General features: G+C 40.3%; 2 protein-coding genes across 3 annotated transcripts in view; one reads left to right on the top strand and one right to left on the bottom strand.

Moving 5' to 3' along the window:
• Positions 1–7764, top strand: part of ABCC3 (ATP binding cassette subfamily C member 3) — a 52404-nt gene extending 44640 nt beyond the window's left edge. Inside the window, exons 26-31 of the mRNA XM_075169665.1 lie at positions 501–602; positions 1627–1773; positions 2725–2883; positions 3243–3409; positions 4437–4631; positions 5288–7764. Coding sequence (XP_075025766.1) covers positions 501–602; positions 1627–1773; positions 2725–2883; positions 3243–3409; positions 4437–4631; positions 5288–5396 — 879 coding nt within the window. The 3' untranslated portion in view covers positions 5397–7764. The remainder of the gene's footprint in view (positions 1–500; positions 603–1626; positions 1774–2724; positions 2884–3242; positions 3410–4436; positions 4632–5287) is intronic.
• Positions 6473–16420, bottom strand: LOC142090989 (ankyrin repeat domain-containing protein 40-like). 2 transcript variants are annotated; one of them, XM_075169669.1, is made up of 6 exons: positions 16122–16420; positions 12926–13074; positions 11399–11872; positions 10327–10508; positions 8908–8961; positions 6473–7233 (listed from the first exon to the last, which is right to left on the bottom strand). In XM_075169669.1, exons 1-6 carry the CDS (start codon positions 16298–16300, stop codon positions 7231–7233), a joined length of 1041 nt encoding a protein of 346 aa, XP_075025770.1. In that variant the 5' UTR covers positions 16301–16420; the 3' UTR covers positions 6473–7230. The 2 variants fall into 2 exon arrangements, with proteins under 2 accessions (XP_075025770.1, XP_075025769.1); XM_075169668.1 differs by having other exon boundaries at positions 6473–8961; positions 16122–16414.
• Positions 16421–16904: the final 484 nt, after the last annotated feature.

Below are 16904 nucleotides of genomic sequence, written 5' to 3'. Positions count from 1 at the left end.
CAGGTCATTTAAACAGCATGGACTTAACATGTCCTGCATCATGCCTGCTATGTAGCACATCGGTGTGTCTAGGTAATCACAGGCAGATCAATAGGATTCATAAATAGGCAGGATAAACTGTACTCACCCAAGCTGGGGACAGTTTAGCAGATTTAATGGCCTCACTCTTGCCAGAAGCTTTTTAGATACCATGAGTGTGCAGGATTGCTGTTAGCAGTTTTCCAGTGAGACCCATGACTAGGGGAATGACTTCTAACGAACTTCTTTGAGATGGCCGTTTGTTAAATCACCGTGGGAGTCATATGCTTCTTCACGTGAGCACCTGATTATCTGTAGACTTCTTGTCCCAGTAACTGTATTAATGTCAATGCAAAGGTAATTATTCCATTTGTAATATCAATGTGAATCCACGTCTTAATAGCAGTGTTTGGTTTTGTTGGTATTATTATTAAATCTGTTGTTCCTCTGTGGGTGATATTTTGTTCCTTGTCTTCTCCAAGGTGACCCTGTCTCTGAATTGGATGGTCCGAATGACTTCTGAACTTGAAACTAACATTGTGGCTGTTGAAAGAATAAAAGAGTATTCAGAAACTGAAACAGAGGTCAGCCACCAAGCATCAAGCATGCTCACCAACAAGCGTGGTGAAATTTTAATGCACACATTTACATGGTCTTTCTTTAGACTCTTGAGAGACAGTTTCTGCTCTGAGAGTGTTATCATTTAACCTGAACAAATGTCACGCTCTGAACTGTAATTTATGCTATCACAGCTCCAAATTATTACTGCCGTCATGCAGCCTGTGCTTAGCATCTCATTTTCTGCTACTGTGAGTGGCTATAGCACAACAGAGATGAGTTTCACCATCAGAATATTGCTCCCATTGGGTTTGAAGTGTTTGATGCATAGTCCTACCTGCATGGATGGTGCTGTGATCCTGCTAGTGAGCACAGCTGCAGTACAATTATCAGGCTATGCACATGTTTTCAATAGTATTTCTATTTAATCAGCTTAATCAGTCCTTGTCTCCCATGAGGGAACACCACCTCTAGGAACACTGTACTGCCTAATCCAGGAAAGTCATCCAATCATCTACCTTTGTTGCCAAAGACTTTTAAAGGTGGCAGATGGAGCTATGCTGGGAAATCTGCTGCTCTGTGGACACACTGGGTTTTGTTAACCCTGTGTACATGATGAGAGACTAGGAATTAGGAAATGGAGAATCTGAGGAGATCTGCAATGCACGGTTCTGGAGATCAAGTGTTTAATCTGGAAGCTAAAAGGAAGCTAGACAAGATGCATGATAGGTGCTATAAGCCAGAGCTTGAGCTGGCATGAAACAGGCACTGTTATATTAATATTAATGGAAAAAATGTAAACTTACATTCATTGAGGATTTGGCCCTATATGCTCAGACTTTTTTTCCTGTAAACTTCACAACAAAGACCAAAATGGATGGATACTTAAGAACCCATGTTTTTCCCCCATTATTACAAATGTATTTGATAATGGAGATTTGATTTATCAGACATATTTCTAGTAACCAACAAATGTTAATGTTTGTATCTGAGTTTGAATTATTTTTTCTTAAAACTATATGAGGCATTTCTGACTTCTGTTTTCCGTAGGCTCCCTGGATCATTGAGAGCAAGAGTCCCCCAGAAGACTGGCCATCCAAGGGAGAGCTGGAGTTTGTGAACTATTCAGTGAGGTACAGGAAGGGCCTGGATCTAGTGCTGAAGGGTCTAAACCTCCAAGTGCATGGTGGAGAAAAGGTGGGTTACCAGCTGTATATCTTTGCTAGAACTTTGCTTTAGGCCTCCAGTGACAACCATGGAGTAGAGGACAGGGTCTACAAGCACACTTGCCCCAGTGATGGAGACTTACCCAAGCTGGCATTGCAGGAGCCAGCAGTGACAACCATGCTGTCGGTGTGCCAGCATCCTCCAGGCTGGAAGCGTGGAGGAAGTCCCACTTGCATGGGACTTTCTGGACTTTCCAGGATAGGCTGGTAACAGGCTACCATACACCATGTAGGAGGCACCAGTGCAAGTGACAAAAATTCAGTGACAAGAACGCTTTTCTGAAGCAGTGCAGATGAGAGAAGGAATTCCAGCTTTTTCTGGTCTCTGGCTTTCCCTGTGAAATTTTTGGCATGGAAGGAAATGACATTCTTTGCTTCCTTTATCAGGAAATTGACTTTTGTTCTGGGAGATTCGTTTCTTCATGCTTCAATAGGAAGTTCTGGGTTTTGCGTACTGGTGACAGAACAATTAGCATGGGAAAGTCCTCCACTTAACAGGCTGTTACTAAAAGAGAAGAGAATTATCCTTATACTAAGCAGACAGGATGACAGCCACCTTCTGGAATGGAGATACACATGCTTACCGTAAAGTCTGAATTGCCCTCTGGAAAGCCTTTATTTCTTGTACTTGAGTGATTGGACTCCTAACACGGGTACTTCAGCTAATCACGCAAAGTTATGTAGGATGGCTCTAGGCCTATGTACATATTTATATGCAATATCATTCAAATTACGAGAATGGCAATATATACATTACAATGTATGACACGGGTTTCTAGGGAAGGATGGTTACGTTCTTTCAAGATTCAAATCTTGTGTCAAACCTCTTAGAGGAATCTTGGAGGTTTGTTTGGGGTTTTTTGTTGGGTTTTGTTTTGGTTTTAACTATATGCTTTGTTGTTAAATCTGCAATTTGTTGTAGATTGGAATTGTTGGCAGAACTGGAGCAGGGAAGTCTTCCATGACGCTCTGTCTCTTTAGGATCCTGGAAGCTGTAAAAGGCGAAATTAAAATCGATGGTGTGAAAATTTCAGAGATTGGTCTCCATGACCTTCGATCGAGGCTAACAATTATTCCTCAGGTACTGTTTCTGTGTATCACAATAAAGGAAGGATGTCTAACAGCTTAACAAACCATAAATAATGGTTTATCCACAGAGGAAAATGCTTTGTTACACTCAGAAAATTGTCTCAGAAGAACAAACTATTTATACTTTAATTGGCCCTGTCCTGCCACCTTATAAGCTGATGCTGGGTGATAAAACAGGATTTAGGGTAAACCACTTTTACAGTTGGAACTTGAGTTTTAAGTATGTAATGTATTTTCAGAGTGGATGGGATTGGGAGGTGGCCTACCTGCAATGCAATGGAGACTTCAAAGCAGTAACTCATATCTGTACTTGTAAAGCACTTGTCTAATGAAAGTTGGGTTTATATCCAGGATCCCGTTCTCTTTTCTGGAACATTGAGGATGAACCTGGATCCGTTTAATAAGTATTCAGATGAAGAAATATGGAAAGCTCTTGAACTGTCTCATTTGAAGAGGTTTGTCAGCAGTCAGCCATCCATGTTGGACTATGAATGCTCAGAAGGTGGAGAAAATCTTAGGTAAGGAGTGCTTGGAGTAGGCACATACACTGAGCTTTCATTCGGCTGTAACAGCGAGTAACGCTTGAGCACAGGTTTACACTGTAGTCTGTTGTGTATGACCGTTAAGGCTCAAACATTTGCCTACTGTTCTGCCTCTGTCACGAATGATCTGATTCTTCTTTGCTGTTGGGAAGGATTTCTTCCAAACCAAAAGCCTGTCTTACCAGTAGAGAAAGAAGTCTCAGCATGACAGGGTATTAGGAATAAGCAGCCCCTTAAACGTGGTTTGGTAGGAAGGGAAATGCCATGATAACATATGTAACTCCTGTGCTGAATAAGAGTCCTCTGCCTAAACCGACAATTTAGCAATGTTTATTTTCCATTATTATTTGGGAGACCCATGAAGACATGAATGAGCATGATAAAATGCCATGCTTTTATGTGCTGCGTTAGCTTCTGAGACTGTCGTGTAACCAGATTATGTGTGTGATGAATGTTCAGCTCCTTCCTTATCCCGCAGAGACAGAGGCTGTGTCTGGGGTGGTGGTGTGGCAGGGGAGGAGGTGTGGGCTGCCCAGATACATTTTTTTTTTTTTTTTTTTTTTTTTTTGATGGTAGAAAGAACTTACAGCTTCAAATCTTTTTTCTTTTTTTTCCCCTTCTCTTTTTTTTTGCTCCCCCCCCCCCCCCCAAGTTTGCATATGCTCAGTGTTGTTGCAGGTGTGTGTGTTTCTGAAAACTCAGGCAGAAGATTGTAATCATTAGTTCCCCTGGCTTTTGTCACAGTGATAGAAGGGGGGCATTTGGTGGCTCTGTCAGTACTGGGTCAGGCAGTAAGCGAACACATATGCTAAAACTAGCTGAGTGCTGTAATGTGTATTTATTAGCTCTAGGGTGGACAGACTAGGCTGTTTGCTGAATACTGGGTTTTTTTTTTTCGGTAACTTTACCTGATGAGTAATCTGCTCTAGCACAAGTGATTCTGAGCAGTGGAGAGCTAAGGGCATTGGGGCCTCATTTGTGAAAGCCCTGTCTCTGCTTGCAGCGTTGGCCAAAGGCAACTCGTCTGTCTGGCAAGAGCACTGCTTCGCAAGACAAGAATCTTGATCCTAGACGAAGCAACAGCAGCTATCGATCTCGAGACGGATGATCTTATCCAGATGACAATTAGGACCCAGTTTGAAGACTGCACAGTACTGACAATAGCGCACAGGCTGAACACAATTATGGACTACACAAGGTAAAAATCCCTTAATGGTGCATGGTGAGGGGGCTCGCCGGTTTACTGGGTATGTGAAGCAGCACGTAAAAGGGTCTGGTTTGTCTCTAGATAGTCACACTGATGCTCTTGTCAGGTAGCATGTAAGCAATGATGTTTAAGCCATATAATCCTAGAATATCCAGACCTGACTTCGCCTCTGTTGGCGTGAGAAAGGGGTTCTATATTCACTAACCAGAGCTGCGCAAGAGATACTACCCAGTTGCATTAATGGCACTCTAAGCAAGCTTATGGATCCTTTTTAAACTAGCAGCTGTTGTAACTTTTTCACTAACATCATGTCATATAAATTACTTTAAAATATATTACTATACTTCATGAGCTTTTATCTCCTTGGCTTTCTGGTACTATATTTTCAATTCCAAGTATGACACTTCCTCCCGCCGCCCCTTATTACCCCTGGGAGATGGTGACTGTCCTGTACCTTTTTAAATCAAACAGCAGCTCAGGGAGAATGTTTATCATATGTTGTGTTTCAATGTGTGAAAATAATTGAGCAAAACAAAGGCAAGGCAAAGATTAGAGCAGTTTGCTTTGTGATAAAAAGGGATATCACATTTCTTGCAAGGAATTCTCTGACGTATCTTCCCCCCACCACCACCTTTTGTTTTGCACAGGGTTCTTGTTCTAGACAACGGAACCATAGCTGAATTCGATACCCCTGCAAGCCTTATAGCATCAAAGGGTATTTTCTACAGTATGGCCAAAGATGCTGGACTAGCATGAAAAGAAGACCCCTTGGGTTTTTGTTGGGGTTTTTTTGGGTTTTTTGGGGTTGGTTCTGTTTTTTTTTTTTTTAAATATTACTGACTTGCCACAAAAGTGACTTGTGAATGTACTGTAATTTACAAAACAGTTTTTGTAGTAGACTAAACTTGTGATATGTGAACAAAGTATTTTACAATTATAAGGACCAGAAAGTGAATTTTATATTTTTAAATATTTTCTATAAAGTATTTTATTATATGCTTTTTTCCCAAAGAATGCCAAACATTCTACCAAGAAAACGTATGTATCGCAGAGCAGTATGTACTGTATTCAGGTTTGTAATTAGTAAATTATATTAATGGTACAAAATACCATTTTGTTTGTTTTGTGTGTTTTCTGCATAAGGATTCATTAGTTTTGAAGTGGAAAGACAGGCCCAGTTAAACAGTGACTCAGCTGAAAAATAGTGAAATAATGTGTAATCTCTGGGTGAATCCAACCTGTTCCTTTCAGTATTTCCCCCAGGACAAAGGAGTTGAATGCTACGGCTTCAAGGCAGTGAGCTATCCCAGAACCTTTGGTATCCCTGCCCAGGGCAACATTAGCATTATAAAATTCCTCTTCAGCGTAAGAATTACAAGTAACATGTATTTAAAACTAAACCTACAGATGGCTTAATATAAATCACTAAATACACAATTTCTACCAATTTAGTAGACTCCACATAAGCCTGCAGGGACATGATTGGCACAGAATTATTACAATTTTGCTGTATCTCTCTTATGTATGAAGTCACTATGAGTAAGTCGCCACTTAAACTGAACATGCATGCTGAGCAGATATGTATAGAATTTATCTCATTCAACACTTAATCACCTGAAATAATACGTGATTTCTTTTGCAGAAATAAATATCTTATTATTGATAACCAGGCCCCCTCAGATAAAGGGAATACTGTGTTTAAACAATATTTGCTGCTAGAAACTGATAGAATGTCTTTTGCTTTAGTTGTTCGTTTCCTCCACCAAGCACCCTAGAAATTACCCGGCAAGAAAAAGTTCCTATGTTTTTCCATAAGTAAAGTTCAGAAAAACTTTGAGAAGACAAAAATAATCATTTATTAATTCTTACAAATAATGCTTCTTAAATAGAAACAAGAATCTGCAGGCAAGCATTCATTTGACATTAACATTTATATAGCAGAGCACAAAGTAATGAATTATTTATCATACACAGTAATGTAATTATTATACACTGATCAGATTGTTAGGAGTGTTAATAGTATCTTCTGTGTATAAATTGCATAAGGTATAAAAATATTCCTCTGAATGCATAGATAGCGGTCAGCATCTGTGCAAGATAATCAGTGTAACAATGAAGTCATCAACCCAACAGCTGAGCTTTTCTCTAGTAGGTCTGACTGGTACCTTCACGGATTTAGCTGGCATTTTGACAGTTGATGCCTAAACCCTATCTGTTCTGTGTGCCAGGGAGAATGCAACAGACAAGGTGCGATACGAGGAACAACAGTTCTATTATTCCATTAAACAGAAGTTAATACACCACCAGCAATTTGGTATAAAAAATAGATATTGCCAATGACTCAGACCACATTTGACCTCCAACGCTTTTCAGAAGAGGATATTTTGTTGTGACAAAATGTTCTACTATTAGCCTTAGGAGACTGAGCTTCACTCTAGTTAATTGGCTCACAGGAAGTTTGGGTGTTTGCATGGATCTGTGCTTCCAGGTGAACACTGGACATCCGACTACAGGGCAGACTGGGAGAGGGCTCCCTCTTGTGTGCTCAGTCACTGCTGCTGAAGCTGCTTCCCTTTGCACAAAGTACTATTCACTGGATGAGAAAGAGAGAGCACGGGTAAATTTGGGTACCAGTTCCTATTGTATTAGCTGTAATACAGGTGACTGCTCTGACTGCAGGGGAAGAACGAACCTCCTCACCTGCCACAGCCTGAGAAAGGAGACAAGGCTGTGGTGGATACTAAAGTCATCTGGAGCGGTAAGAGCTTACGACACAGTTCTCACCTCAGCATTTCCTCCAGGTAGTTTGGGTGGCTCCCTGCTCAGCATGCTACTTCTATAAATCCCATTTACAGGTCCACATACAATGTACAGCTAACTTGGGCTGTAAATTCTTAGACAACAAGACCATAAAATGCTTTGGTTGCTGTAGTTTCCAAAGACGCTGGGGGGAAGGGAAGGGGAAGACAAAGAAACAGTGGGAAATTCAGTCCAGTTTGGTATGTTCTGTTTGGCTGTTATATCTCATACTTTAGTTTGTTTTAATTCAGACTACATACTTTTACAGTTAGGCTACCAGAATAGAACTCTTCCTCAAATGCAGATGACTGAGTAAATACTAAAATCCTAAAAAATTAGATAAAATCCAGCTCTTAAATTTTTCAATTTATTTATTCCAGAATTTCATAGCAAAGTAGTCTAATTCTGAATTTTAAGTAAGAGGAACAGGAAAAGTGATTTTTCAGTAAGCAACGCAGGTAAACACAAGTCATTGGAAAAAAGAAAATACATTGCATAGGAACATGAAGATTTAATATCAGCCCAGAAAACCCTGGGCATTTCACTGGTTTCTTTTTACACAGGCAACTTTGAAGTTTCAAGATGCGATCTTTCTCAGGAATGTAGAGGTAAAAGGAAAATAGAATTACAATTTTTGTGCTTTTAAAAGGGGAAATTAAAGCAGCATTGGAGAAATGTGTTTTCAATACTGTAACAAAAATAGTATTTTAAATTGCATATGTCAACACTATGTATTGACAAACAACAATAAAAGGGATTTTGGTTGACAGCATATTTATGATTTGGATAATTACTCTCACTTTTTGTTTTCAACCTGAGAAATAGGGAAAAGTGTAAACAGGGATTAAGAAATCACAGGTAATAAGTCACTTGATAGTATTTAAACTAGACGTAGTTTTGTGCTTCTTCCACAGATTTAAACCCTTCTAGTTTTTTCCTTCTAAATAAGAGATGACTTAAAATACATGATCTAAAAAGTGAACGTTAATGGTAATGGACTCAGTACAAATATTAAATGGGTTTCATGGCAGGTTCTTTAGCTTGAGTACCTCTGCTATTTTATAGCAAACAAATTATTGAACAGTTTAAGGTAAGCCTTTCCCTGAGAGCTGCTAACTCTACAGTATTTCAGGATTTTTGTAAGGAAAAGTGTTGCATTAACAGATACTTCTACTAATACTTCCTTTGCATTAAGCTACTTTCATATCAGACTCATAACTCTTAGATTAACTAGAGGTTGTAACTGTGCATAACATCTTTAGTTTATTTCAAGGTTAACAAAATAGATTTTTTTTTCACATCACTAGCCCTTATAGATACTGTATTTCAAATGTAATTTTAAAATGAGAGATACAAATCTTTTATTTTATTCTTTAAACAATTAATATGTCAGTTCTGATGCCTTCTTGTTATAACCACTCCGTTCAGAAAGTGTTGGGACTCTGAAAAGTAAGTTTTTGTCGCTTACTGTTAGAACAAGCTCCAGTTCTTGGAAATCCTGTAGCCTTGCAACATCTTTGTCCTTTAAATAAATACAGCAAGTTGTTAGGTGATAAACCGTCTGTTCAATTTTGCAGAGGTAAGTTAAAATAATAGGCTCATACTAACACAAGGTATGTATTTATCCATAAATATGACTATTCTTTACAGTAAACTGGAAAGCAGACATCCTGTTGCATCTTATATTTATTCTGGGATTCTATTCAGCTACTCACTTAAGCCTATTTTTAGAAGGAATGCAATACTGACAGTGAGTGCAAGTGATTACTGGAATTACACTTGTAAAGATCTACTGCATGCCACCCCCAACTCCTCTTTTTCCCCCCCTTGGTAATTCTTAGAAGCTCACGAATTGGTTCTTGCCTCCACCCAAGAAGGTCCTGCATGCAGGACCCTCTAGAGCAGCCCACCAACACCATGGTGGCACTGGCTTAGGCAGGGTCTCATTGCTTAGAGAGCAACGGAAGACACCCTCCCACAGTACAGGCTCGAGCTCTGATCCCCTCTGCAGCAGTACTCTGCTGCTGAACAGCATTAAAGAGAATTAGTTTTGCATCACCTCAGGGAACAGTAAGCGTCCTGCAGTCCTACCCAGAGAGCCTAAGTAATTAGAGCTGGAAATGAAAACAGTCCTTTCAACAACCACCTAAGTTGGCAAGTGACAGAACTGCTTATGTCTTCCCCCCCCGCTCCCTTCTTCACTCCTTGACTAACAAAGAATAAGTCATCTTATGGCCAGTGAAGCTGCAGTACAGTATAGTCTATTAATCTAGTACTAATCAGCTTAGCTCCATGACTGATGCTAACAATGCTCTAGAGGCATCTGAGAGTGAAAGAAAGGTCAACGGTGAATCAGTAAAACAGTCAGCAGGTCTGTTTTCTGTACAGGTAAGTGTCACTGAAGTGAAAAGACAGTTACGCTCAGAGACCTGCGCTCAGAATAATTCTGAAACGCCTTTCTGTTTTTTGAAAGGACTGCACACTGTGAACTAGCAAAACTCAGTTGAGTACTGCAGGCCTTTTAAATGCTGATGACAGGTCACAGCGGTGGTGTACTGCACTGAATTTAAGAATGTAGTAGAGAAATCGGATATTAATTGGGCTCAACACCAAAAGGAAAACTTTATGAAAGGAGATGATCGAGAAACTTGAGAACCTTTTTACTTAAAAAAAAAAAAAAAAAAAACCAAAAAACCAAAAAACCCCAAACAACTACTGAGTGCTGAAAACTGAAGTGAGCTTTTTTGTTTGTTGTGGTTTGTTGGTTTGTTGTTTTTTTTTTTTGGCAACATGGGCCTACGCAGATGACCAACAAATTATTCCTTTTTAATGGTAACCTAAAAATCTTTTTTATAAGTTACTGCACTTCAAAATTTAGAGTTCTTACCTTTCTTAACATTGTATTTGGTAATTTTCTGATCTTCTGTACGTGCTCAGGGTTAACACACAGCTCACGGCAACTCACTCGGAGCAGTTCCTTATAGGTCAGTTCTTGTCTGTCCAGTTCAATTTCAATGAAGTCATTTTCTCTAAGATTAGGGTTTTGTATTCTAACTTTAAGCACCAGTTCTATTAGAAATAAAAAGGTAGATTAATAGGCAGATACATAAAGGAATTGGTAAAGATATCTCTATACTAACTTCCAAGTATTTCTATGTTCTATTAACCTTCTTTGTATCATTTGTAACAATACAAGAACCCTCAGAAAGCAAACAACTGGACTCGTATGACCACAATTTTCATTAGATTGACTTTCATCAACCTATATAAAAAAATCATCACAAATCTAATACAGTGTGTGTGTATGCATGTATGAACCTTTGTGTGAATACTCATCTTACTGGATTTAAGCTGACTTAAAAGCAGAAGATTATACCGGTTATCGATTTCCTGAGCAATCCAAGATCGCTTTTCTTGTTTTTTAATTCTTTTGGTCATCAGGCACTACAATTCAAATGGGTTCTTTTAACCTCTCCTTGCTAATTCTTGGCATCAGAACAGCTTTTATTTCAAGAATGAAATTCTGAACTGAAACAGAAATTCCAGATTTCCCTCTTCAGGCAGGCAATATTTACCTGCAGAAATGGCAGATCATGTAATAGTTAACCTCAGACTCAGGTCTGCGGATTGAGCCATGCGAGGTTCTCTCTTGAGCTCACTGGCTGCGTACTCACATTCTTTATTTGAAGCTTGGAGCATGCTATTTAGAGAATCAGATTACCCTGGTGTCCGTATGCTTTTATAGCATTTGAGACAAATAGCAAATGTTTTCATCAATATTTTAATAACAGTTCCAGCAGAAACAGGGTATCTGCCTCGTTAATTCCCTTCACATGTTTCCTGAATGCCTAAGCATGGGAACCTGAAAATGTCTATACGTGCTGTGAATACATGTAACCCTGATTAGTCTAAGATGACAGAAGTTCTACGACAGAGCGAGAAGAGACTTTTACTGTTACCTTGCATATTAAGTGGAAAAGCTCCTGTGAAGAAAACTGGCTGAAATGCTGGCACAGGCCCCATACAGGAGCCGTTTTCTTGCTGAGGTACAGACTGATTTGATCCAACTGGCGAAGGGGGACTTCTGCTCCAAGACACAGATCCCTGGTAAACTGGACCTTTCTGAAGGACAGGTTTTGAGTACGGTGGTGCAGTACAGCCCCTGGGCAGTGACGGCACGCCTCCGGTATCAGCCGCCTTGGGAGCAGCATTCCCATGCTGCAATGATGCACGTGTGCCAGTCTCCACATCAGGTGAGGAAGGAGAGTTGGTATCTTGCGATTCTAAGTGAGAGATACTCCCATTCTCAGGGGAATCCGGAATACTGTTACTCATGGTGTTATAAACGTAAGGGAAAGGTGGGTTAGCCAGATAATTAGGGATGATTGGCAGATCTGAATCTTTCTTCAAGTCTGGGAGTTCATCATCTTCCACTGTAAAACAAACAAAACAACATTCTCCAAGACCGATTTGAGGGGAAAAAGAGAAGTATTGCTATTGCACTGTGGGGCTTTTTTTGCCTTTTTTTTTATGGGGAGGGAGTAGAGTGTTAAAAGCATCACAGGTTAAAAGATGAATAAAGAAGCACTATGCCTTTTTTCTACATAGACAGAACCGTGCTCAGGTGTTGCAATACAGTAAACACAAAAGCAGAGTCTGATTCCAGTAATTCTGGGGGTGCTATTTCCTTCAACACTGCAATACTTTTGTTTTGTTTTGTTTTAATCCATAGCAAGCATGTTGTTACATGGTCTCTGGTGGTATAATGCTATCGTCTTCATAATGTATAAGGCAATGAAAAACAAAGGGTAATATGTTGTTTGATATTAAGGCAGGGGATAAAGGGAAAAGAACATGCAGTACTGGGAGAGCTGAAACATTACCAATTCAACAGCTGGGAGACAATAATGAAAACAAAAACAGACAAGGGAATACAAAGGGGAGGAAAGAGGTTGTTAATGGACCACATTTCAAATTACTTATCACCTCTAGCAGCAAAGCCTACTCCGCTCTAACAGTTACAAAACACGATAAAAATGCTCTACTAATGTCCTTTAATGAGCTGTTTCTCTGGGCTGCTAATTTTCGATTTATTCAACAGTGTCTAAGCTCCATAGAACATCAGGAAAATTAGGTGTTGCTCATATAAGGGCTTCATACAAATTTGAGAGATTTTCTCCTGTTGCCCTGTTGAAAATAGGAAGCTGCATCTATCTAACACTGGTTTAATCATGGCATTTTTCAAAATACAGTTTTTCTAATTTTTCAGTGTTTAGAAAAAAGTTTGGCTAGCTGGATATGGAATTTGTTGGTAATTCTCTTTTCTTAAACTTTGATTTCTTACCAAGTACAAAAATCAAGTCACAGTTATTACTAAAACCCGAACACAGTATCTTCACATGCAAAATAAAGATTAGAACCTACGTGCTTTAAACAGCCTTTTACTACAGTCTTTGATGACCATATCGCATAGCCAATAGGTTTACCTCCCAACATCTTCCTTATCTCTCTCTTTGACGTTAATTGGGCTGGCCTTTCTCCTTTCTTCGTGAGGATCTCCTTGTCAGCACCAGCGTGCAGCAGGTAAGCCACCACTGGAGCATGGTTCCGTTTACATGCCCAGTGCAAACAAGTCCTGCACATGGAAAATGTTAACACTGTTTGAAATCCTAAATTATGGCAGATTAATTTCCACTCATTCTTGCTGCCTTTGAGAAGAACAAGACCTAATGCATGTCTAACATAAAAAAGGTTTTAACGGCAATCTTCCTTGGAAATTCACACTGGTTTTGGAGCCTGCAGTGACACCTGCTGATGTAGTTTTCCCTTGCTCTAGTGCTCTTGATACCAAGTTACCATAGTAGTATTTTCAAAGTTCAAGATCTTTTCAATTTATTAGGCTACTAACTTTTTTGGAAAAATAAATATTAAAAGAAGGATTGTGTATGCTATTTTAATCTTTGAAAGAGTAAATTGTACTTGTGTGTGTGTATGTGTGCTATAATAGGGATACCTCCCTGGGATGCTATTTTTACTCTTTAATTAATGCTGTCAGCACAATGACTTGCACTTTTTGGAAAGTAAATGATGTTTAAAATATTGTAAGCATAGTTCTTTGCCCAGTTGCTATCTGCCGCACCAGCAATTCCCAAGCTTTCATCTGCAGACAACTAGTCTTCTGCAAGCTGTAATTGATGCGCAGAACTAATCACTTTTCTAGGTTTTTTTTTTAATTATTATTTGCAGTTGCTGACCTAGAGAGACAGAGTAAAGAAACATCCTAAAAGCTCGTGAGCTTATTTAGTGCTTAGTGTTAGGGACTCAGTAGACTCACACATTGTAACTCACTGTAGAGTCCTGCCACCCTTCCCTATCCCAGGTTCTAGTGATGTTTGACCTTTCCCTAGCTTTTATCTTCTGTTTTAATTCTCTAGATCCAGCTGAAGGAAACTCTTTGGAAAAATGAACACACCTAACCCGTCTCCAAGTTGTTAGGTTTTTTTAAAGGATTAAATAAAATAAAGCAGAGATAAATAAAAAACCTAGGGAAAAAAGTTTCAGTTGAAAGTTTAGCTCCAAAAAGCTTTTTCCAGTTTTGTGGTTTGTTTTTTTTTTTAAGAAAGAGACACAGTCATTAGACTGCAAAGTTGTATCTTGACAGGTAACTCCCAACTTTCTATACAAAATTCTGCTCTTTTAAGTTTTCATGTGTAGAACGATGTAAGGGAGAAAAGAGAGAATCTGATCTTTAGAGGGATACAAATCAGATAAAACTAAGAGAAGACAAGGTGACTTGCAAAACCTTGTTCATTGTTACACATTTTGGCTTAATAAAACTGTCTTACCAGAAACAAAACGCTCAATTCTACACTTTCTTCTTACTAAAATTAACGTATCTTGATGGTAGAAGTATTTCTGAATTAAAGGTAATGAGACTAGTCACTGCAGCAAGAGGTTATGCAGAATTAGATCTAACTGAAGAGACGTGAATGTAAGTGTATGTATACGTATTATTCTTCTTCATAGACTATCCTAAGCAAGGTGCTACAAAAGCTGTGTTTCAGAGGTGATATTGCTAGCAATATTGTAAAATCGTGTATTTTCTCTCCAAGGTTGGGCTGTGCATTTCAACTAGGAAGTGCCATTTTTAAGTGGGATAAAATAATTTTGTCAGCAGAAAGTATTCCTGAATTTGTAACACCAAAGATCCCACAGAATCTGAGACAAGCTCCGTGAAACTCAGACCATGTTTGTTTAGTTTTTCTGTGTAGTGTTTTCTGGACTTTTCACAAATATCTCTTTGTGAAATGGGTATGAATAGCCTGCATGAATTCAGAAGTAGCACATTGCCAAGTCATAAACTAGTTTGGGCCAAAGTGGTGGAAAAAGCGCAGACAGTATGGCTGTGTTTGCTTTGAGTGCAAAATCTGCAGGTTTAGTTTGTAGAGCAGGTGTGGAAGCCTCAATAGCATTGGCCTCATTTTGGGATCCATCCTGACCATTTCACATGGTCTCATGTAGAGAGGTACCATCTACCCACAGACCTGACACGCATCAAAATGTAAGTACTCGGCACCTCTTAGCATCAGACATACCCAGAAGCTCACTGGAGAAATTTAAATTCTACAAGCAAATTTAAATAATAGCAAAGATCCATTTATTGCCACAGTTAAAAATGACCAGGTCATTATTTTTTAAAATAATTATATTTTAGGACAGATTTTTTTTTTCAGTGCCAGTTTTAGATACAAACTCATTTTGGTGACAAGCAGCTGTTTATCTTACTAAGACAATTCAATGTCTTATGAATCAGTTATCTTAAATTTTCACAAGTTCTAATTTAAATCACCACAATTTGAACCTCAAGTTGCAAGTGTCCCACACTTCTCAAAATTGCTAGTCGAAGTTTCACCTTTAAAAGTCTAGCTCCTTTCCTAACTTTATTCTTCCTATTTTTAATTACAACTTCAAGCACAATACAGCACAGTAAATACAGGCTGAATTGAACTTATGCAAAACAGTCTCCAAAAACGCCTGAGCCAGTAAATCCTGCTTCAAATAATATTTTGTGTGTGTTCACGTACAGAGTCCCGCTTGTACAAGTGTCTATTACAGAAAAGTCTCAGTTTTAGTGTCGTCAAGTGGTATGTGAATGAGATGTCAAAAACAAAGTGTTTATATGAATCACTGAAACAGCCTGCAAGTTCCCTGGTTGAAAGGGAAAGGTATTTTCAAACCTGATTTGGGAGTTAATAAAAAACATTTCTGGTTAGACATGAACACGTGCTGGCAAGCCGAGGTTTGCATTTTGATGGCCCGTTCTGTCTCGGGCTGCCAGCGTGCCCTTCCAGAAAAAAAAAAAAAGCAATATAAAGTAACAACATAGTGACCTGGAGAAGCAGCAAACACCACAGGCTCCAGGCAGGAGGTGGGACGGGGACGCGTGTTTGTCACAGCGGTTATCAGCTGCACCACCGCTTTTTCCTCTCTGGGACAGAGGTGTCTACACAGAGGAGTATTTGGCAGCGGATCGACCTTTCCATTCCGTTCTAAATTCAAACGGATCTGTACTTCACGTGGAGGAGCGAACCCCCGGCAGCGTTAGCTCTGGAAAACCTGGGGAGAAATCCCTCATACAGCAGCGGGGCCGGCGGCCCCGGCTCGCCCGGGAGGGAGCCTTACCAGCCGTTGACTTCGTTCTGGGAGTTGAGGCTGACCCCCAACTCCACCAGCCTCTGAACCTCCTCCGCGTCCCCCAGCGCCGCCGCCTCCCGCAGCCGCTCCTGCCGCTCCCGCTCGGCGGCCGGAGCCGCCATCTCGCCGCAGCCCCCGACCGCCTCCAGGCCGGGGCGAGCTCTCATCTCCCGCAGACCAACCGGCCTCGGGAAACGAGCGGCGGGCTCGGCGCGGCTCCCGCCGCTTCCAGCGGCAGAGCGGCGCCCGGTGTTACCACCGCAGGGGTCCGGGCCGCGCTCCGCTGGGGGACTCTATTACCGGTGACAACCCCGGCCGAGGCATCGAGTTCCGGCTCCCAGCCGTGCTGGCGAGCCACGGCTGCTCTGCCCGGGTGACTGCCCGGCCACCCGCCGGTACGCGGCACCCCTGAAGGCACCGGGGTGTTATCCGATGTACATATAACTGCATCATACACGGTGTCTCCTGCCCTGTTACTTGTTCTTGCAGGCTCCGGAATCATGCAGTTGTCTTGTCTAGGAAATTCTCATCATCTTTGAGCGTTCGGAGCGAAATCAATTAATCCCTAAAAAAAGTAATTAAAAAATCAACATCTGCCAGCAAATCAACTGGAAAGATTACAGGTAGTTCCTGTAATGTGCATTATTTGCTTTGAAAAGGTGGCTTTGATTGCTGTGGATTTGTCCTAAACCAAGTTACAGGAGAGAGAAGAGCTGGTAAAAATTTCACAACTATAACGTCCAAGTAGTAATTTCAGACTCCAGCCAGACA

The sequence above is a fragment of the Calonectris borealis genome, chromosome 20, assembly GCF_964195595.1.
Source record: "Calonectris borealis chromosome 20, bCalBor7.hap1.2, whole genome shotgun sequence".
NCBI lineage: Eukaryota > Metazoa > Chordata > Aves > Procellariiformes > Procellariidae > Calonectris > Calonectris borealis.
The sequence above is the reverse complement of the archived record's forward strand: the minus strand, read 5'-3'. Positions and strand labels throughout refer to the sequence as shown.